Source organism: Calonectris borealis, chromosome 2 (assembly GCF_964195595.1).
Source record: "Calonectris borealis chromosome 2, bCalBor7.hap1.2, whole genome shotgun sequence".
Lineage (NCBI taxonomy): Eukaryota > Metazoa > Chordata > Aves > Procellariiformes > Procellariidae > Calonectris > Calonectris borealis.
The window spans coordinates 59,544,872-59,568,436 of record NC_134313.1 but is presented as its reverse complement, the minus strand read 5'-3'; the positions used below and the strand labels follow the sequence as shown (position 1 = coordinate 59,568,436).

General features: G+C 37.7%; 1 protein-coding gene across 2 annotated transcripts in view; it reads left to right on the top strand.

Moving 5' to 3' along the window:
* The window catches only part of PTPN2 (protein tyrosine phosphatase non-receptor type 2), a 33,394-nt gene extending 11,628 nt beyond the window's left edge, over positions 1-21,766 (top strand). Inside the window, exons 4-10 of one of the 2 annotated variants that reach the window (XM_075142139.1) lie at positions 538-636; positions 1,825-1,962; positions 9,201-9,410; positions 10,683-10,841; positions 14,684-14,874; positions 16,458-16,559; positions 21,175-21,766. In XM_075142139.1, coding sequence (XP_074998240.1) covers positions 538-636; positions 1,825-1,962; positions 9,201-9,410; positions 10,683-10,841; positions 14,684-14,874; positions 16,458-16,559; positions 21,175-21,196 — 921 coding nt within the window. In that variant the 3' untranslated portion in view covers positions 21,197-21,766. Of the gene's footprint in view, positions 1-537; positions 637-1,824; positions 1,963-9,200; positions 9,411-10,682; positions 10,842-14,683; positions 14,875-16,457; positions 17,577-21,174 lie in introns of those variants that run through there. The other variant, XM_075142138.1, reaches the window with a different exon arrangement.
* Positions 21,767-23,565: the final 1,799 nt, after the last annotated feature.

Genomic DNA, 23,565 nt, shown 5'->3' with positions numbered 1-23,565 from the left:
ACTAACTGCCTGTTTGAGCTAGTTGTGAACACATTATTTTATATTTTAAGAAAAAGCTAAAGGGAATATTTAAGTATGAATAGTTTACTGCATGTAAAGCTTTTCAAATATTTCTTGCTCTTTTCTTCAATTCTTTTGGAAATAGGTTGCAACAATACTTTTACCCCTTATTTCATCTTGTACCTTCTGAGCATGCCCACAGTAGCTTTTCTTCTAATGGCACAATAGAATTGATGCCTGAACTGAAACATCGTTTCCCTGAGTTCTTACTGTTTTGTTGGTTGTTTTTCTGTTTTGTTTTTTTTTTTTTGTGGGAGTTTTCTTGGTTTTTGGGGGTTTTTTTAAACTTTTAAGAACTGGAATGATCTGTGCAGTGTGGTTACTTTCTTGGCTGTCATTTCTATCATTCTATTAATAATTCGTTTAAACTTTTCAGAGGAAGAGTTTTTCCTGTTTCACACAGTGAACTATTGACTGTGTTCAAACACTGCTTTGCCTATACATTCTCCCACCCATTTTTTTTTCTTTACTACACAGGGTCCACTACCTAATACATGTTGTCATTTTTGGCTAATGGTATGGCAACAACAAACCAAAGCAGTTGTCATGCTGAACAGAATTGTCGAAAAAGAATCGGTAAGTAATATTAGGCCTAAAGTTGTAAAGTAAGCCACGTAATTTTAATACAGTTGAACAATGTTTGATTGGTGTGTTAAAAGAACTAACAGACTTTCTCACTGGTGTACAGCATAACATGTATTTAATATAACATTAAAGTGATGGAGATAAGACACAAAATTCAGTTTGGTGAAAACAGCATCTAATAAATATACATCCAGAAAGGTGAAAGTAACATCCTGAGAAAGGAGGATGTACAGATAGAAATAAGATGGAGTAGAAGCAGTGTAAGGTGCTCTAGAACAAAATGGAAGGTGGGAAAACAAGTCTGAATTAAAGTATCTTTAGGTTATTTCTTCTAAATCTAACAGAGTAGTATATTTGTTATATAGTGATCTTGATTGTTTGTAACAATGAAGACAAGCTGCTGCCCAGCAACTGTCAAACTGGTCTAGTTGTTTTTGATTCTTTACAGCTGGTGGTATACGTGCAGAATACACGAATCTTCTGTTATGATGTAGTTCTTCTGCTAATGTGCCTAAAACCGCTGTGGATTTTAGTTATAAATGCATGTCATTTGAGGTTTATGGTTTGTCTTCAGAGTAGATTTGTTAGTGAAAAAGATTTGACTACTCCATTAAAAAGTCACTTATTTTCTTACGCAAAAATTTTCCTACAGAAAGTTTGAGTGCAGGGCAAGAGGAATAAAGGACAAGGGACAGTTTTGCATTGTTTTGTTAGTTCATTCTTTTGTTTCACTAGAATCTTTCAGTAGACAGCAAGCCTTGGGAAAACTGGATGTGTTACATCAGTTATGTAAATGTGCAGGTGTGCACATCAGAAATGGAGGGGGGAAGTGTTGTTGAAAGAGCTGAGTAAAGATCTCTGTTCACTGTAGAGAGCTAGAGGGGGGAGAGGCAGAAGAGTTAAAGTATATCTCAAAACATGCTAGCCCTGCGATGAAAGAAAGCATAAGCGGATAAAGATGGAATGCATAATAGCCTTTGAAACAGTTGTAGTAACTTGGCTGTAAAAATTATGGACTTTGAGAATTCTTCAAACTGGGAGCAGATACTTGAGTCTACTATGTTCAATAACGGGGTCTCAGAATCTGTTCATGCAAAGCCCAAGATACTAGGATACTTAACCAGAATTTTCTTTTTTTTTTCTTCTTTTTTTTGTCCTTTTTTAAAAAAAATAAATTAGGTGAAGTGTGCACAATACTGGCCAACAAAAGAAGAGGAAGTTATGACATTCGGTGAAACAGGTTTCCGTGTGAGGCTAGTATCTGAAGACGTCAAATCCTATTACACAGTACATCTACTGCAATTAGAAAATATCAACGTAAGCTTTTCTCAGTCTGTATAGCTCATATTCCTGGGCTTAAGTATATAATGAAAACCATTTAGCATATTGTCACTACAGGTTTGATTAAGCTTTTACACTGAAAATTTTAATGCACTTTGCTTCTCATAATGTTGAAGATGTATCTGTGGCATAGAAGCAAGTGAGTTAGAGCTGAATTAATCTATACATTAAAAGGGATAACAGCTTCAGCATTTTTATACTTATATTTTCCATTTGGCAGTACCTTAACATGCTGAATTGTAATTGATGGTAGTGGCGATTCTAAGAGGAGCTGTAAGAAATACCCTAAAAGGAGGACCTAGGAGTTGAAATTTCTGATTTCTTTTGAATATCAGAAATCAGACTCTAATTACTGTTTTTTAATGGAATTTTAGTTTTCCGTATAATTCAGTCCAGCTATCTAAGTTTTTGGGGGGAGGGGCGATTACCACCTGTAGATAGGTAACTTTATCTCCTCTTGCTTACCTCCCCTTTTGCTCCACAGGACCAACCATCCTTTTCTCTTAAAAGTTAAGCACTTTGACAATTTAATCAAGTTAAGCTCAAAAAAATTGTTCCTGGCCTGAGCTTGGGTTGGAAATTGCTGCTTCTGTTTCAGAGCTGAAGACAGGATTGAAGAGCTTGTCTGTTTGTTCCAGCTATGTCTTGTAAGATATTCTCTCTCCCTATAAACCTTGCCTTATATTAAATGAAAGTGCTAGTATGGCAAGTTTTATTCAAGGTTGTCTTGTCAGTGGATTTGGGAAAGGAAAGCTTGAAGATGTTCCTTTGCATGTTGTTTTATACAACTAAACATTGATATGTTTGGTCAAAATTATTTGAATTTATAATAATTGTTAATGGTACTTCGAGATAATGTTTGTTAATTCGAAACCTCCCTCACGAGATCAACATGATAAAACTTGGCATGTTGTTCCTTGATCTATTCAATGTAAGAAGAGCTTTATGAAATTCCATCCTACTGACCTGAAGAATTTCTGTTCAGTTGTTTGTTTATTGACAGCAAAGGTCAAGAAAATAGGAGTAGTGCTTGCAAGCTAGTGCCTGAGAAAGAATAACTTCCCTTTTTGGAAAACTGAGGCAAGTTTTCCTAACTACTGAAAGGCTTTTTCATGGAATTGTCTGGCTGTCATTGGTCCCTAATCTTAAACTTCCTATTTTCAAAGGATGCAGTTTTCATCATACGTGTATGTTTGGACATAACATTAGCTGGAAAATGCAGAAATCCCTTGAGGAACAGCACAACGTATACTATAGTAGACTTTTGAGTTGGAGCTATTGAGCACTTAAATTTCTGGGTTTGCTTTGGACTGGTAATGCAGGCCCATCAGCTCTGTACAGAGTTTCTTGTATGTCATGTAACTCAGTTTCACAAATACTTCGCAGACTTACTGTATTGAATTTTTGTTTTAATGCCCTAGCACTCCTATAAGGCTCCACAAATACTAACGCCAAAGAATATTTTTTTATATAAAACCGCTACAAGAAGTAGAACGTGTACTTGGTTATGGAAACAGAAAAACTACATATTTCTAGAATAACACTGTGAATGTTAAGTGCAGCCTTCTGTAAGAATTTGATAATTATACCATAAAATTTGTGGGAACTGAGAATTCACATTAACTTGAAATGTGAGCTTAACTATGTTTATACGAGTTATTCTGGAGGGGACTTTGGTGGAGGCAGAGTGGTAAGACATTTAGCTAGTTGACACCTGGAATATAAGATGACTCACGAACAAAATACCCTCTGAATTCCAAGAATACTTTAGAAATTTTAGTATTTCCTTGAAAACAGAGAGAACTAGAATTGTCTTTGTAATGCAACCATTCTGAACTCAAGTAAATTTGTGTTACTGCAACAAATCTCTCTAATACATAAGCAAAATACATAGTCTGAAGAGTAAAGTGCTTGTTTAATGTTCTTACCAGTGAAACAACCTCTGAATATTTGGTTGGTTTTGTTGTTGGTGTTTTTGTTTTGTTTTGCTAAAGAGCAGTTAGAAGTACCGGTGGGATTTGGGGAGGGAGGCAATGTTTGGTTTTTAGGATTCTATTAAGGCATTTGGTGGTTTGATTTGTTTATATCTGTTCTAGGCAAACATTTGTTTTTGCTGTTGTGGCTAGTGTAGTCCAATAAAGGTTTGGAGAGGAGATGGTGTTTATTGGTATCTTTCCAAAAGTTTTGAAAATATTTCTAAAGTGCTTTGTCTTGCTGGTGCTTATTGTGGCACTTCTTCATTTTTTGCCTGACGCAGTCTGCATTTTAGAATATAGAAATTTGAAGCTGCCTTTCCACCATGGTTCATTGTGTATCCTCCATCGTTTTGTTGGTGTTAATTGTCAGCTCTTCTGAAAGTTGACTGCTGCTTTCTGCTGTAATTGCTCAGGTTCAGAACTCTCTTTGAGGAAAGACTGACTATGAAGGCTTCCACAAACCCTTGCCTCTGTTGGAAAATAAGAGTAAAGGAAAATGCTGTGCTCATGTTAAAAATTCATAATCATTTATGTGTGAAGCTATTGCGTGTCTGTGATTTGAAGCAGTCTCCCAGTATACTGGAGAAGTGATAGTTAGGTATTTACAAGAGCCTTTTGTTGAATCTATAAAATAACCTCATTGGATGGGGTTGCCCATGATGATATTATGGGAGAATTGTTAGACACTGACAGCTGACTTCTGGAAGACTCCACCGTGTGTTTAATATGTTTTTTTATATTATTCTTTATTGCTGTTTTTAACTTTCCTTGTCACAAGTATAAATACTGGTCTTCAGAGAAAGAAAACTTGTGTTTTCAATAATTTCTGGTGTGGCAACCCAGATAGCTTGGAGGAGGATACAGCGTGACACATAATGAATGCTTATAAGCAAAACCCCACTAGCCTGGAACTGGGGAATTCAAGGAAGCTATGGGAGAGCATTGGTACTTCAGAGAAACCAGGGATTGACTGGGTGAGGAAATGGAGTAGTGGAAAGGAATTGAAATTGCTGGAGGAACCTTGATGAACGTATCTCAGACTGGGTTCCTAGAAATAAGAATAAAGCAGCTGAAGGAGATGTTTGCAAAGAAAATATTTGCTGGAGGAGAAAGGACTAGAAGAAATGAACTAGATTTGATGTGACACTGGTGGTATGATACTTTAGAGTAAGGTCCATTAATAAACCCCAAGTGGAATCTTGAGTCCTCTGCAAATAGCAAATATTTGGAAAAACCCAGTAGCAAAATGGATTCTCAACTTAATGCCAAGTCTCTGTGTGGCCATTGCTGTCAGCTTAAGGTGACGCAAGACTCCTTAGTGGCCCTCACTGTCTGATCCAGTGGATGAACCAGGAAGTGCCAGTGTAGTTCAAGAGGGTAAGAATTGCTTTGCTGCTAGTTTCCAATGTCCAAAATTTTAAATCTGCTGAGAAGATACTTTGTTTGTGGGGACAAGCAATGTAATGGCAGGTGATGTTCTGGGATCTTGTGGTATCTTTGTATATGGATGTGTATGTAATTGCTATAGTGTTTTGAAGGGATTTCTGAAACATGGCAAACATTTGCTTTTAAACTTGTGGAGCCTCCTCATATCACTTTGACAAACTCCACAGGTATTAATTTTGGTCTTCATGACCACAGAAACAAGACTGAGGTGTCTAACAGGAAAGGAGAACCCAGACTCACTTGAATGTCAAGTGTTTTGCAGATTCAATACCTATTACCATGTTGACTTACAGGATATGCACTAGTTATTAAAAAAAACCCAGAATGTTTGTGAGGATTATTTGGCTTCATTATCTTCACTGTGATTTTTATGTACATTTTGAAAACCATTTTGCCAAGCATTGGAATGAACAAATAAAAGAGGAGGTCGTAAAAGTTGATTTAAGATTTTGAATTTCAGTGCTTAGAAACATGCCTCTACAGCATGCCTTCTCATTTTTATATGATCAAATTAGTTGTTAATGCACTTAAGGCACGATCGCTAAATACAGGACCACTGTGAGGTTGCAGGTGTATTTTACGCCTTCATATGGTAGACTATTTCAGTAGCCCTTAAACTATGAAGTTAAGGCTTTTATAAGGAGTGTGTGGAATTTGATAGACTAGCATTTTTCTGTCTTCACCTGTTTTACTTGATGCTGAAGGTGTCAAATTCCTTTGAGCATTTTGGTAATATTTTATTCATGTTCATATTCTCAGGTGACTAAACAACCTAAAGTTATTCTAAGATTTTTGTACCCTTTTGTTTTGAGTGATTGGATAGTCACTGTAAAAAGGTTATGACAAGGCTTGTTTTGATGAAAGTTAGTCTAATGGCATTATGTTATTTTTCTGCTCAAGTCCTAGTGTGGATGTCTACTTGTAACCTTGAGCATGGCTTGTGGTTTGATCATCCTTTGATTATGCTGTTAGTGTGGCCAGCAGTCAGTGGAGAACTGTGCAGTGTGGTGATAACTTTCTGAGTTTTAGCTATGTTGGTTATTTACCGAAAGCTTATCCCAGTAGTTCGTGAAACTTTGCTAGAACAGTTTCACTCATTTTCTTGAAAAGTTGTTTGTTTAAAAGTTGTCCCATGATTATTCAAGGATTTTTTAATCTTTTTTTTTTCGGTAGCCAGTCTTAGGGAATACATCTTGGAAGAATATGTTGCGGTTACCATAGAATAAGCTGGTTTTTAGTTACCTTGCAGAAACGTGTTCCCTGTGTACAACATACATGAAACTTTATATTACTGCTTGAGTCTTGAAGTCCAGCTTTTTTTCTTTAAAAGAATATCTAGTTTCCTGATAACACTTTTAGTAAAATTAGTTGTTCTTTAAAATTGAATTTCTGTCCATCAACAGTTGTGAATCTTTGGCAAGCCAAACCTTTTCTCATTATAGTCCTGCATCACTTCACGTAAGTGATAGCTGTGGTGTATGGCTCAGTGACAGGGGGAGTTCTTTAGGAAAGGGTGGTACGGATATTCACACAAAGACAGTATTTCAGCTGTACAGCTTGACTGCAAGCATTACTTGAAAGAGCCATTCTGTTTAAGAGAGAAAATGTGGGAGGTTTGAAATACTCAAATGGGATTTGGCTGTACGATTAGAAACTGCAAGTTCAAAGAAGACCAGCCTGTTCTGGTGCTCTGAAATGGAACTCATGGAGAAGGGTGAAGAGACTAGGTATTTTTAAAATGAGCTGAAGTGATGGAAAATTGTTGGATGGATAAAGCCTTTGTACAGTACGGGGAGGGAGAAAAAAGTAATTCTGTGGCTTAGAGCTAGATGAGACGTACAACAGCACTGACGAATCTTTCCTTTAGAAATACCTGTTTTCAGATTAGTGTATGAGCAGGGTGACACTTGACCATGTGCTTGAAGCACTACCGATTTTTTTAGGAGGAGAATGCTAGTGTTTGTTACAGTATGGGATTTGGGGGAAAAAAAAAAACAAGTCACAGATCACCTTTGTTTTCTATAGACGAGCATTTTTGCCTTCTAGAGGTATAAGGGAGGCTTTCATCTGGAATGCTATTTAAGAATCTTGAGGGGGAGGGGGAGAGTATCAATTACCGCTTCAAAGGATCATCTAGATTCACAAGAAACAACTTTAACCTTTGCCTTACCTAGTAAGCGCATTTAGCTCATCTCTCCAGTTTTCCTCTTAATTTTGTTTTTAAACTGATGAGTTATTTTTCTTAGAAATAGAGGAAATTGCTTAAGAGTGTTATCTTCTTTAAAATCCTATAATTTCCAGTTTTCTTATTAAAAAAATATATCTCCTTCATGATTTTTAAACAAATGGATCATTTCAGTTGATTAGTGCATTAACTCACTAGTTGAAAAACTAGGTACAGAAGACCAGTAAGAAGATCTTAGTTGAAAATGCAAACTCTTTTTTAATGCTTTGCTTCAGACAAATAAGAAAGTGTATTTATACAATTTAGGCTTTGGTAGATTCCCCCCCCCCCCCTTTGAAATCTTACTGTGTACTTATTTTCCCAATATGATGGATCAGACTCTGTTGTCCTTGTTGAGCTCTTAGCCAAAAGACAAAATATTCCTGGAAGATAATTGTGTATTTGAGAGTGACTTGAGTCATGTTAATACCCACTGTTTTCTGTGAAAGTATTGGCAGTCTTGCAGTATCAGGCATTGAAGGCAAAAGACAAAATAGGAGAGTATTTTTATTACTGTGGTAACCGTGAACTGGGTTATTTTAGTTTCACAAAGGAGTTTCATAAGTTGTCCCTCATAAGAAGTTGAAACAGGCTGAGCAGGAGATGAACAGTAGAATTTATTTTCATTTTATAGCTATATTTTTCATTTGCCGAAAAAGAAAAATAGCTTTTCTGGAATACATTGATATTTTTGTGGAGGTTTATGTAAGTTTCAATCTGTGTGGAAAATAAGGTGAAATGGAGGGAGGATAAAAATAACTGAACCTTTCTAACATTCCTGAGCTAAATCAGTGACCCAGTTGTCTCAAAATCACTGTAGCAAGAAAGGAAGGGAGGCAAGGAGTAGCATTTAACAGCAGGTCTGAAGTGAGTTCCATAAAGATACGATCCAAATTTGTCATCAAAGCTTTTCAGATATATAAATACTTTCTTGCTGTCCTTTCAATACTCGCAGTTAGTTGGTCATGTTAGAGGAGGAGCTGCATGGTTCTAAAACAATTGCATGGTTTTGGAATCCTTCTTTCCTACTTACAAACACGTCCTGCAGAAGTCTTGCTAGACATCCTGCTATATGGGTTCTTGTAGGCCTTTTCTGTAAAGCTTCCTGCTCCTCTCAGTAGTGTGGTTAGTATAAAGGAGATGTAATACCTCTTGATATTAAAACTTGCTCTGAGCAAGAGTGGAAAGTGCTTACAATGCTGACGGGCATTTTTTTCAGTCCTGTTAATGCAGTCTAATAACTGCTGTCAGCCATTAAGCTGCATTAATGGTAGAAAAAGAATAATATTTAGGGGCAAGTAGTACCAAATACAATATTGGAAGTTTGAGAAGAAGAAAAAAAATGTGTATGGTAATCATTGCAAGGAGAAAACTACCATCTCGGATGAAAAACTGCTTCAAGTTGCACTGTTGGTTGTCATCCAACTTGAAGCAGGTTGTTGGATTGTTTGTCTGAATGGGAGGTTTAAAATAGAAAATAGCTATTGATTTAGATTGGGGAAATGTGTGCTAACTAAACAAAAGTAGAATACTTTCTAGTTGTATTGTTTATTTGTTTTCCCTTCTAGAGTGGTGAGTCCAGGATGATCTTTCATTTTCATTATACTACATGGCCAGACTTTGGAGTTCCTGAATCACCCGCTTCATTCCTCAACTTCCTGTTTAAAGTCAGAGAGTCTGGTTCACTAAGCCCTGAACACGGACCTGCAGTAGTTCACTGCAGTGCGGGGATAGGACGTTCCGGCACATTTTCATTAGTAGATACTTGTCTTGTTCTGGTAAGTGGTCGTTTTCTCTGTCACCCCTTTCCTTCTCCTGACATCCTGCCTGTCTTCCCAATATGGGCTTTTTGGTCAGAAGGCTTTAAAAGCATTTAAGTTAATGACATGCCAGTGAAAACTTTAATTAAGACATAATACTTTCTTTTTTTTTTTTTCTTTCTTTCCTTCAGAGTTAGGCTTGTGAATATATATTGAGACAACTGAATATATAAGTCTTTTTGTCTAAACATGGAATATCTTGCAGGTCTGACAGGCCCCTTTTCTTAAGGTTGCAGAAAATTGGTATCTGAACTAGGACGAGAACTTGGGCATGCCCCTGGATATCCTGCAGTGTGTAATGGAGGATGGTGCAGAATTTCCCTGGCTGTGCAGCCCTCTGGGAGGTGGGGCTTGGTAGCCAGTTGCAGTACCACATGAATGAGTAGTTTTTTTGCTTACTCAGTGAACTGCATCATCTATAATTGCTCATGATTTGAGTGAACTTTAAATGTTAAATAATATTTAAAATCTCTTTAAATTTTTGTTGGATTTTAAAGTCCAGACACAGAGTTTTTGTCTTGGGTTGTACTTGGTAATAGTGAGAAGTACAGCACAGGGTTAGGTGAAATAGGATTTCATTTGAATTATAAGACACTTATCTTCTGGTTTGGTTAGGTCCTCTCAATTTATTTTTTTATTTTTTCTTCAGGGTTTTTTTTCTGCATTTTGAAAAACATAGGTGTATATTTTGATGCAAGTATACTTTAATATTAGACAAATTAAAGTGAATATTGCAAGAAGTGCAGATATGCAGTTAAAAACACCCCATGAATGTAGTGTGGGGACAAGTGTGTGCATTGCTTGGATTAGGGATTCTGCTTTAAATAAGGAAACTTCTGACACATGCAGTCATTCCAAATTGCTGTTCCATTCAGAAGCAGTAGAAAATACTGCTTTATGGTTCCGATTCTTCTAGTCCTATTTCAAAGTACAAATACATGCCTGAATAAAATCAAGCATAAGATTTGATATTAAGGTACTGATTTATTTGGTTAATACATGATCATTGATTTGTTCATAATAAGCTTTTATTAGATGGTTAACTTTTTTCATGTAAAAACAATTTAGAAATCATTTGAGATGTTAATTTTGTATATAACTAATAGAAACATAATGTGAAGAAATTAATTTTTAGATTGAATTTTATGACTCATTTTTACATGTAATTATTTTTTATATGTTGTCTCTCTATCAGTAGCAATGATGCTTTTGATGTAACTTTCTTTACAGATGGAGAAAAAAGACCCATTTTCTGTAGATATCAAGAAGGTATTACTGGATATGAGAAAATACCGAATGGGACTTATTCAGACTCCTGATCAACTAAGATTTTCATATATGGCTGTAATAGAAGGAGCAAAATTTATAATGGGGGATTCAACTATACAGGTAAATGTTTAGCTCTATGTATTTAAACATAAACAGTAGACGAGAATGAGCTCCGAACTATTTTAAAACATGTAACTTTATAGGATTTAAATAATTTGCCTTTTTCAATAGATGCCTCGAAGGTATTAGAGGGTATCTGATCAGCGCCTTCTATCAGCTAAACTTTTAATCCTATGTATTTGTCCCCTCTTAGGTAAAGTATAAAAATAACTTGTCTGTACTAATGTTTAAAAAAAAAAAAGAAGGTTAAATCAATATCTTCAATACTGAAAAGCAAAAGTAATGCCCAGTATCCCTTTGAAAAGATAGCAAGGATCTTTTTAGGATTTCTTGATCTTTGCTATATGTTTTCCTAACAATAAAGTTGCCTGATGCTACATACCAGGTTTATTAATAAAGTTGCCTTTTTTTATATATATATCCTTTAAGATTTGTGTTATAGTTAGCAGAATCTAACTGAATATAATGAGTTTTGGGGTGAACAGATTACCAAATCTCACTGGTTTATCGGTGTGGCTTGCAGACATAACAGTAGCTACAGCTATTTTAAATGGCTAGGGCTAGGTGGGAGGGAGGACTGGGAGGAGAGGCTGTGAAACAGACTTAATTCTGCTTTCATATGCTAGGGCTTTTTTATTTTGTTGATCTCTTAAAATCATGAATGAAGCAGATAAACTAAAACATGTTTCCTCTTTTCTATGGTTCTGGTAGTTGTCAGATTCTTCTCTTTAACAAATGTTTCTTGACTTGCTATGTTAATAAAGAAATAATTTTGCACAACTACTAATCAACACCTAGGAAGTGTCCTGCTAGTCTGACACCTGTGCCATGTGCCTAGAAGACTGCATGATTCATCCTAACACTAGCAGCAATTTAGTCTCTTTATTTTCTGGAAGCTGTTTCTGGTGGTATGAGGGCATTCCTCTCTCTAATAATTTTTCAGCTTTGTTTTTTAAAAAGCTATGCTCCAAACTGTGAGCAGCTCTGGATCCCATGCTTACCCATCTAGATCACAGGATTTCTTGTTTCTGGATGCAAGGGAGCATTGTCAACTCAGAATACCGCTTGTCAGTTATTAAGTGTGTTATTTCTTCTACTAAGAGAATGCCGAAGAAGGCACACTTCTCATTTGTTCTTTTTTTCTTTTGTTTTGTTATGGTTGTTCAGATGAGCTTTCCTAAACCAGTGTTTTCTGCAGTGCAGACAGTTGTCCTGGTGCTTTTCTGTTTAGGCCTCAGGGTCATGTGCAGAAAATCAATTGGCAGTACTTAATAGGAGTATTTCTCCTTTCAAGGTCAGCTAGATCATTTTTCCCCCCCTGTAGGGAACAGTGGTACTGTCCAGAGCGTGAGAGGTGTTTCCTTCTCTCTGCTGTGTTTTGGAGCCATGATAGGTAACCGCACAGCGTAGGTCTGTAAAGAGTAGAGGGAGATGGAAAGTGCTGAACAGTGCAGGACTATACAAGACAAGTCGCTTTCTCATTGTGGAGCTACTGTGGACAATACAAGATCAATGGGGGAGGGCGTGAAGTCATTGAACACATGCCTAATACAACATTACCCACGTGTTCATCTCTGATATCTCCATGGATTTCGGAAGTCAGTAAACTGTGCAGACAAACAGAACGTACACTTGAACCTTTACTTGCTCACACTAGTGCCTGCAACTGCAACACTTGTATCAGGGAGTGAGGAGTCTTTTCCCCTCATTTAGCACCTCTGGGATTTCCACCTGTGACTGAAAGGAAGAAGGATACACTCACCTAGGTTGCCTGAAGCCCTGCGTCTGGTTGGTGTGCTGCTGCATGGTGCTATAGCTGAAACAATTACTTGCTTCCTGATTATATTACAGCACTGCACTAGGTGGAACAAGATCGAAGTTTTCATTTCTATAGAATTCCTTCGTAATAAGGATAAGTTAATATTGCTTCAACAACATAGTAGAATAACTTACCATCACTCTTTCAGAAAAATCTGTTGAAATGAGAGGTCTCTGGGAAACAAATTTGTGGCTTTGAAAGGACAAAGAAGGTTGAATTCCTTAGATCCGTGGATGTGTTTTGCAGACAGAGAACAAGAATATTATAATTTTGTAGTGAAACTTGTGAATCCAAAAACTATCTGACATTCACCTGATTCTGTCAACTGAACATCTTAATGTGCCTTTCTGTTGTGTCCATTCATTCCAAGAGGCAATACAGGCCCTAAGTCTTAGCTCCCTTACTCAGGCATTTTGGTTATAATTTTAAGGACAATTGTATTTCTTAAATCAAACTCCGTCACTTCTCTGTTTCTTCCAGACATAATTTCACAAGACGCAGTGTAGTACTTCAGTTCCTGAGATATATTTTTGTTGTTCTTTTTTGTAAAGTTGCAGGTACTATCATAAAATGGTAATTTATAATAGGCAGAGGTAATTTAGCAACACTATCCTCCTTGTCTGTCTGCTCCAAGTTGTACATTATTTTACCAGTCCTGCCATTCATGTAGTCTTGTCATAGATTCTTGGTGGGAAATTCCTTCTGTTTGACAAGAGTAGTAAAATTGTCTCTGATTTCAGTTCTTTGTGTGTGGCTTATCACTCCAGATGGAATCAGTATTTATCTTAGCCAGCAAGTCTCTTATGGACACAACCATGTCTTCCAAAAGGCCTTTTTCCATGACAGTAAAATGGAGCTGCTAAGTGGATTTCCATTTCTTAGTGGCTGTTTCTTTTTGGTTTTTTTTTTTTGTTGTTGTTTGTTTAAGAGAAAACAAAGAAAACTTCTGAGAGTGAAGTCTCTTGTGCATGAAGACTCTTTGTGAATTTTACGTCTATACTGGAAGCTTCTCTGCGATGGAGGAGTCAGTTTATTGTTAAAGCTCATTTCACCAGCAGTTAATTTATAAGTAGCTGGGTTTTTTTGACATCAATCTCTGAGTTTGATATTTAGTTTAGACCAGCAGTCTTGAATTCATTCGACAGATGAGAATCTAACACTCGTTTTGTGAAGAGTCAATTTTCGGTTCATCTTTCTTATCGTAGACATTTTAGAAGTAACTGATTTTTTTCCCCCAAGATATTCTATATCTTTACAGGCTGGCTGATTTGTGTGAGAAGAGAACTGATCATTTTTTAGAGATGATTCTTTTTTCTTTTCCTTCCTGTTACCTTTCTAGTTTTTTTTCTGCATGAAATTTTGTGGCCAGAAAGCCCTCAGACTATTCATCATTAGGACAGTTACCCATTAGGACAGACATCTAGCAAACCAGTTTTACTTTTGACCTTTTATTTTTTCTTCCATCTCGTTTCAGATTACTTCTCAAAACAAGGTGAATATCTGTTTTATGATGCAGTAGGTCTCTGGGCTAATGGACCATTAGGTGAAATAGTAGACCACAACTTTGGCATAGATTTTTTTTGGTTTTTTTTTCCCTTCTTCGTGGGGTTGCAAATTTCTCCAGTTCTCTCTTTTTAGGCAGTTCTTGGTCCTACTGTGTTTTGGAGCCATGATAGGTAACCGCACAGCGTAGGTCTGTAAAGAGTAGAGGGAGATGGAAAGTGCTGAACAGTGCAGGACTATACAAGACAAGTCGCTTTCTCATTGTGGAGCTACTGTGGACAATACAAACCCCGAAGTTAGTGGCCTCATACCTTCGCAGTAGCATCATCCTGGAGAAATATAAAAAGGGAGATGCATATTCATCTAACCTTATTTCTTCATCTAGCAATTGTTATCTTTTTTTCTTGATCTAGCAGTTCCTTTAATCTACTTCTGTGACTTTTCTGTGGGAAGACATCTTGGGCAAAGAGGGCTTTCAAGTGTTAGCGGAGTGTTTGAAATATGTCCTCCTTGTTTGCAGAAACGGTGGAAGGAGCTCTCTAAGGAGGACCAAGCGCCAAGTTCTGAGCAGTCTCCTCCACACCCAACCAAAATACCCACAGAGAAGTACAATGGGAACAGCATAGGCCTGGAGAATAAAGATCAAATGGAGAAAATAAATACTGACCTGTCCACTAAAGTTCAGGATATCACAGATGGAAACATTGAAAGGTAGGCAAAATGAGGAAACCGTTTAGAAGGCAGATAGGCTCTCTTGAGAGGCTGAATTATTGTATGCTTTTCTTACCATAAGAAACCTTCAAGATGTTCCTTCAGTAGAGGCAAAGGACAGGTGGTATTTAACTGTCTGATTTAATTTTTTTTTTTAAATACAACTTAAATTATTCCTTGTAATAAACCTCTATTGTTTAAAGGTCAAGAGAAGAAAAACAAATATCTCTAATTGAAGCAGCTAAACCTCATGCTTGAAAGCCTTTTCCTACAGACTGTCTGTGAACTCTGTTGTGCAGTGTGAATTAGGTCCTAAAAGTGCCCAGAATAATTTGATACTGATTTTTAAATACAATGCTAACTTCTGTTTGGAGAAATATATGATATTTCAGAAGCTCAAAGTTTTTATCGCCTACTGCTTTCTATATGATGATTGCAATTGTGTCATTGAAGCCATATGTTACCCTCTCTTCATGTTAAATCTACCACTGTGAATAGATTTCTATGGTTTAGCTGTGGCATGCGAATTTGTCTTTCAAGTTTCTCTGCCTCATGAGTAGTAATGCCTCAGCTGTGAGCTGCTGTATTGGGAATTACCATCCGAATTGCTGTGCCCTGAGGCACAGCCCACATGAGGGGGGCGTGTGGATCCATAGCCACAGACCGAGAAACCGAACTGGATTGTGCTGAGCTGTGCAGTGTCTGTCCCAAAGGGCTGCAGTCAGAGACGAGAGGCAGCAGTTCAATGGAGATAGACTGGAATTCTGAAATAACAGATGGCTTACTGAATGCCCGGATGAGTTTATCTTTCCATGTCTTTGAGTGTTTTGAGAGAGAATGACAGCGGTTCTGTAGGTGTTTGAAGGAGCCCTTCACAAGCAGGAGGGGGGGCATGGGTGTGTATGGTGTTTGTGTGCTAGGACTTGGACAATCAAAGTGGGTTTTTTTATGGCAGAGTTACGCCATAGAGATTGTGAGGATACTTTTGGAGACAAGAATTGGAGACAAGGCGGCCCTGGTAGTGTAACAACACACTGATTTTTTAGCCTGTGTCCTTGATCAAGACTTGGTTTACAGCCTAAGATGAATACTATTAATTCTGCATGCAGACGTGAGTAGGTTAGTATCAATAAACCAGTGAGGCTAGTGTGAACTCTGCAGTGGAGGCACACACTTAAATACTATGAACGTTTGCACATGGTACCTGACATTGCATATAAAAGCAGCCTCCAAGCAAAAAGTCTCAGCCACCGAATGGGGCACTGACCGGGGTGAAAGACCACGCTCAGGTAATTAAGCTAATTCTGTTCCCTGTTGAACACGTAGGTCAAGCACCATTTACATCTTTACATATGTCACTTACTTACTTCATGGGGCTTCACTGACCTGAAACTGTGCACATCAAGGTTGTTAAAACAGAATAAAGATTGCTTGGTTTAGATTTTATGTACTGCTGCCATATGCTACTGGGTTGGTTGGTTAACTATTGGGACTGTGTTGGGAAGAGGTTTGTTTTAGTATTTTAATAGCCTTTTTTCCTGTTCTACAGTTTAAGATTTACCTTTTTTTTTTTTTCCTTTAAGTACTGTCCGAAAAAGACTGCGAGAGGATAGAAAAGCTAACACAGCACAGAAGCTGCAGCAGATGAAGCAGAAGCTAAATGAGACTGAAAGAAAAAGAAAAAGGTGGTTATATTGGAAACCTATTCTCACTAAGATTGGGTTTGGTACACTGATTTTAGTTGGTGCTTATTCTTGCTGGAAAATGTATTTTCAAGAACATTCCTTGTAAGTAAACAGTAAGCCTGTCTGCTCCAGCAGCTAATTTTGCTGCAAGTTAATGACTAGGGGTGTGACTTTAAGCAGTAAACTCCTTACACCTGGAATGGGTACAGGCTGTTACATACGATAGAGAAGTGATGTAAACTTGATCCCATGTCAACATCTCAGGACTTTCCACTGCAGGTACTTACAAAAATGAACTGCTGCCCCCCAACAGAGTTGATGTTTTTTTGTTGAAACAAGCAGGTACAAACTTGCTGCAACCGTTTATACATTTTTTAAAATGGTGTTCTACTGGATCTTAAGCAAACCCTGAACCACAGAGGTTTAGCTACTGAAGGCTGTCTGGATTTAAATTTACATGCCTGACATAAGCAATAAACAGTGTTGTATCATTTACATTATTAATGCAAAGAAGTTATCCTTAATTGTGTGTAATGTGTAATGTACTAGTGACATGAACATAAACATTTTATATTCTTATGACCTAGGATAAATATATTTTATAATTGCATATTTAATCTTTTTGTAGTTACTGTACTTTTAAAAGCTCAGTTTGTACAAATTTCTGACCAAAAAGAATTTGGTTTTGAAACTAAATGTAATTATAATTTGTGCATGAAAATAATAGTGCAACCATTCCCCATATTTTGACTCTCAAATTTATGATATGAGCAGCTAGGGGTCTGATGAAGCACTTACCAATTTCTACTCTGTTAATTTGCATTCCTTATTTATTTTTTTGTAGTTTTCATTATTTAAGTAAGGCTTGGAAATTTGATTTTTTTTTTTTAAGGCTTTTGAGAACTTACCCCCCACTGAAAAGCATACTGTTAAGTTGATTCATGTATTCAGACTTCAACTACTGTTTGAAGGCCAACATTGTTAAAGTTCTGACATTCCATTAAATGTGAAACATAATGTTTTGTGTGTCTATAGATTTTTAATTGCTAGAAAGAATAAAATTCATCAGTAATAGGTGTAGAAAGCGCATTGAAGAAAACTATAGTTGGACTTGCAAGGGTGGTTGTAATAGAAAACGAATGTTGGTAGTATTCTCCCGTACCCAGTATATTCAGCCGTATAAGCCACTTCCATAACTTCACAAAGTTTTGTGAATTGCTTTTCAGGTTCCCCAGCACTATATTAAAGAGGCATAACTTAAAACACTTAATGACTAATATTTTGGGAATACCTATGCTACAGTCACTTTAAAATTATTGAGCACTCTCTTTTCATTAGTTGGATGATAACACTTTCTAAATAGTAATTCAACACAAATCACTTTCTGTCCTTTAAATTCTCTCTGAATACTGAGATTGCATGTGGCTATATGTAGCTTGCTGTCATTCAAGTTGAGACCTTAACGGCACTTTGAAACCTGGATTTTATTTATTCAAGCATTGCCTTGTTGGGTGACTTCAGAGAAGTCGTGTTTTCTCCCTCCTTTTTCCTAGCTGGGTTGTTTTCTGTCGGATATGGGGGTTTGGGGGAGTTTCTTTTTTTCTTTCTTCACCCCCCCCCCCGCCCCCCCACTTTGTAAAGCACTTCTTGGATTTACTGCTGAAAAATACTAAAAGAGCTAGATAATTACTTTGCTCCTTATCCAAAGGAATTAACTTGAAAGGTTTCCAGTACGTTCAAGCTTAGTAGTAACATACCAGGCATGGCGCCCAAATAGTCTGACATTTACTACGCAAAACTAAGTTGAGTTTACTCTGTGAAATTCTCATTTCACAATAGCTAATACTGTTTTGGACTATACTGTTTATATAGTAAACAAATGCTTAAGGGTCCAGATAAGGAAAACAAGTGTAGTTTCTTAGAACATACAGTTCTGAATTCGGGAAATTGTGTGTCAGTAAAACAAAGTAATTTGTCCTGTGGCATTACTGACCAACTATGCAGCTCTAATAGCAAACTGACTCACTGATTGCTGTGACACGGTATAGGCAGGCAGCTTACGTATTTAAGACATTTCATAATTGTTGCAACCACAGTAACTCTCTTTTAGTTTAGTAACAAGAGGCTTGGCAGAAGATCCTTTTTTTTCTTTAAATTGGGAAGACAGGTTTTTCAGTATCAGCTATATATGATAGAAGGTGTAAATGTGTGTGCCTTATAAAAGGTATTTCGGTTACAGGAAAAAACATGCAATGTAATGACGCTTTTATAACAGAAATATTCCAGATTTCATTCTAAATACTTAAAAGCATCTACGGAAAAAGTGCAGGCGAAACCTTCGCTGAAATCATACTGTCATTTATCGCCTTTCTGTTTGCATGAGAAGAATTTCCTGGGCCACCAGTATCCTACAGACACTGAGCTCTAACAGTGTCTTGTCAAGTTGTCACTTGAATTTTTTCCTGATTCCGTCTCCTAAATCCTGGCTTTTTTGTTCTCTCAAACCTGAGTAGGCATTCCTCTTTCCTGGGTGGGGCAGGGCGGGATGGGACCATCTTACATCATCTCACCCTCTTACCTTCTTGATGCAATAAAGCAGTTATTGCACATTCAGCAGTTGATCTGTAAAAATTTGGTTTGGTTACATGACCATGTAAGTATTGTGAGAGTCTTAACTGTTAATAATTTAAGGACTACGAACCAATACAAGTCTTGGACAAAACTATTTTGTACAGTGAATTGTCCATGACAGAATGGGCGTAAAAGGGAAATTAAACATTAGATCCCTTAGCTACATTCCAGGAGATAATTTGGATAAAACTCTTCTTTCTGGTCTGTCAGTAATCCTTAAAAACCAAAGTCTGGGGGAGGTGTGTTTTCTTTATTGCAAACTGAGCCCTCGTGATACTTTGTTATTCTGTAGGATTTAAACTTGCCTCAGTTTTGCACAACTTGGATGTTAAATGGGAACACGTACAGGCCAAAATGAAGAACTGTCGATCCCAGTGATGTCTCTTGTAGGAAATGCTTAAAGAAAGAGTAAAAATGAAGGACGTGCCTTCTGACCTCTCTTCTGCCTGCCCCCCTCAGTTTCTGGCAAGCTGCTGGCTGGTCCTGTGCTGCTTCTAAAATGCTGTTATGCTCGATTCAAAGTGTTACTGTGTTGGGTTTTTTCCTCTGTTCTGGACATCGGTCAAAATATTTTCTGCATAGTAGACTTCTTTGAATTTGATTAAACAATGTTTGACTCTCAGATGAACACTTCTGTACAAATCATGCATGTTTTTATAAAAAAAAAACCAAAACACTAACAAACATGCTGACCTCCATTTCAAGGGGTTTGCAAATTCAGAATTAATCCTTTAGGTTTTCTGTTTATGTTCTTGGTGCAGGGACAGTCCACTTAGACTGACGGTACGGCTGTATTTTTCTTGAAATGTATTAAGTAAAATAATTGAATTTGGCGTGAAATAGCTATTTGAAAAAATTTACAGATTTATTTTGTGAAAGTAAGATGTTGCAAGTGAAACTTAACTTATTCTGTTAAACCTTGAGTAAAATGGTTTACTGACATCAGTTCATTTCCCACTGAAAAGGGAAGAGGTGCAAAAGTGTATGCATGTATGTGTGATTGGATTGTGCAGGCAATTAAAAAGCCTGGCTAGCTTTAAGTTTTACGAATGTTAACCAAATTATTTAGTTTGCTGTTTGGCATTATAGTTAAACCTGAGACACTTGAGAACTGCAAAAGAAACTAAATTAATGATGACAAAAGAGGTGGTCTTCTGCGTGGCCAAGTGGCCTGAGTCAGAGGACAAAATTTGCAAAGTTGTCGTAACGCACAGTAGTCTTCCTGGGCTTTTTTGTTTTCCCCCAAAGTTTTAGGTCAGCCTTTCATTTTTATGTACGAAAAATAAATGTGTTCAAAATTGCACCTCTGTCTGAGTCTTTATTTAAATTGGAAGGATAAATACTTGGAAGAATTTTTTTAATGTGTGGTAACTGGTCAAAGAAAGCTGCTTTATGAGTCAGTGTAGTGGTTGCAGAACTTAAAGGCATTTTACTTGTAGTAGCTATTATTTGGTGCCATAAACACCAAGGTCTTTTTCTGTGTGCCTGGGAGTAGAGAGCCTTATTCCCCTAAGAACAGACTGTCCAGTGTTGGGATGTCTTCTGCACTACAAGAAACCTTTGCCTAGAAAGGCTTACTTCCATGCCACTGTGCCAGGGTTGGCCTGCAGCACTGTGAGAGGTGGTGCTAGTGTTTTGAGATGCAGCCTTCTGTAGTCCCACTAAGGCCCGAGAAGACTTCTGCAGTGCTTGTGGTTAAATGCACCAGTAGGTGGCTTGCTGGGCTGACACCTGTACGTGAAGCTCTCCAGCAAGTATGTGCCTTGTACTGTAATATGGAAATACCTTCTGAAAAAGCAGCGGCTTTCCAGGAGTGCTTGCTACAGGCAAACAGTAGTCAGTAGTTGCTACAGGGAATGCATGAGAAGCTGTTTGGTGTTTATAGTGAGTTGCAAACCCGCTGTCTGTTCTTACTTCTCTTTTTTTTTTTTTCCCCCGTACTGTGTACTGAATCGGTGACTTTCTTCTGCATTGTATGTCGCAGGCCGAGACTGACTGACACCTAAGCCTTCAAGACTTGTGAATATTCTGCAGCTATAAACTGCAAATTATTGACATGCAAAGCGAGACATGAACCCCTCTTCGGGAACAAAAAGTGAGGTCTGTTAAGTACCGAGAAGACCTCAGTTATCTGTTTACAGCGTAAACCGCATCGAGGGTATGAAGACCACCAGCAGCGTGCTACTTTGCAAAACAAAATAATTTGCCGTCTTGTGTTTTTATAATGCCTGTATTAATGTAGAAAGATGTAAAAGAAATAAATTAGGAAATATTTTGTTTTGTACTGCCATTCTTACTGTATTTTTATACTTTTTGGCAGCATTAAATATTTTTTTAAATTGACAATATGCTGTTGTGTGCACATTATGTTAGGGAGAAACTGTTAAGAGCCTGTTTTGCAGAAAAAGAAATGTTTCGCCTTAAGGTTTCCTGATACCCTGTTTTAACTGGAAAATGGCAAAATGTGCTTTATGCAAATATTTTCATTAATGTTAAGTATTGTAGTTTGAGCTAGGAGGAACTCTTGCGCATTTCTTTTGTAATACACCACTAAGAATATTATTTTATTAATCTGACCAGTTGGTTTGGTAATCCTTCTGATATTCGCTGTGAAATATGCACAGAATGTTCAGAGTCACTTTGTGAAGAGAAAGTGTTTTGTTGGTGGTGCTTTAAAGGGAGGAAAAATGGGAAATCTGATGTCTCACTACCCACGGTCATAGATAATTAATGGGTGCTGAGGGCCAGGTGCAAAGCGCACAAAGTGAATGGTGTCTATAATTAAATGGGTTTTGGATTGTGTCATCACAGTGTGTTGTATGAATAATATTTTACTTCACATCTCCCGTCTCCTGTCAGCCCTCTCCCTGACAGGGCCTGAACAGCTGGACTGGAAAGGGGTAAAGCGGAGTGCTGCTTACGGGAGTTCTTCTCCTGGACGCAACAGGGTTTCCAGACCTTCTGTACCTTCTGTAACAGAGCTGGTCTAAATTCTGCACTCGCTGACGTTCCCTGGCAGTTTCAGATAAACCTTAATTCACAAAAAAACTATATTCAATATGACTCTCTAGACTAGTATGTGGTGGGGTTTTGCATGTAATTTGTACTTTGCATATTTCTTAATGGGTTTTTGTACAAATCATACAGTTGCTGCAAGTAAAGCATGGAAGGGGGGGGGAATCAAGGCCAACTAAGGCTGTTTTTGCGAAAATAAGCAGCAACCTGAAATCTTAACAGAACTTGGTTTCGAAGCTCATTCATGAAAGCAAGTATGTTCAGAGTTGCGTTTAACTTGAACGAGAAGCTGAATCAGGGGAGTACTTAATGCCATTACTTGAGCTAAATACATGCTTGACACCACCTTGGAATAGTCTAAATCGCCAGAGCCTGGTCTGTCTAAATATTTTAATTTCTTTAAATGATCAGTATTGTTCCTAGCCTATGTCGAAGGAGCAAACATCACAAGGTGATTCAGCTTTCATTTTCAAGTTGGTGCAGCTGTGAGACCAGGAGTGTTGATGATGGGAGATCAAGGTCTGGCCGAAAGCACTGCATAAACCCAATTGTGTTGCATACAGGGACGGAGCCTGTTTATACCGCTTGGTACGTCTTTGGGTACGGCTTTCATCTGTTCATGCCTTTTACCTGCAGCTATCGTTTATGTTTTCATTATTTTTGTCCTCTTTGAATTGCGAGTGAGCGTAAGGTGTATGGCTACTGGAAACGTGCATGTGCTTCATATTTTACCTGCTGCTGTCACAGATAACTATCAAATACACAACTAATTTGTTTTATCTTGTGGGGTGCAGAGGGCTGAACGTACTTTGGCTCTCATCGCACAGTGCCCCTTCTAATCAAAATGCTAATTTCCTTGCTCTTGAAGTTTTTTAAATGACTTCCCTCTACGAAGCTGCTGGACTAAATTTGATGTCAGGCTAACTTGATGAACAGGCAAAAGGGATAAAGACGGAGTAGTTCCAAAAACGGCTTTGTCAGGTTTTGTTGAGGGCTGCCTTGTGACAGCAGAAGTCTTGGCTTACTGGCCCAGGAACTTTGGACACATGCACGTGTTTTGTCACTTCTACGCAAGGCCACAATTCTTGACTACTGCTGGGAAAATGCATTTAAACAGGTGAAGGAAGGGGGGAGGCCACCTTCTGAGAGAGAGGACAACTGAGTGTCTAATGGCAGCCTTAAAAGAAATGGGGTTAGAAGAATGTTAGTCGTTGAGATTTTCAAATGAAAAAGCTGTGATTTACTGCCTGCCATTTTCTTTCCATCTTCAAAAGAAATGTTGCGGAGGTGCTGTTGTTTTTGCTAGCCATCTTGCCACGAAGGACAAAACCGCCACCTTGCTCCGCAGCAAGGGCGGGCG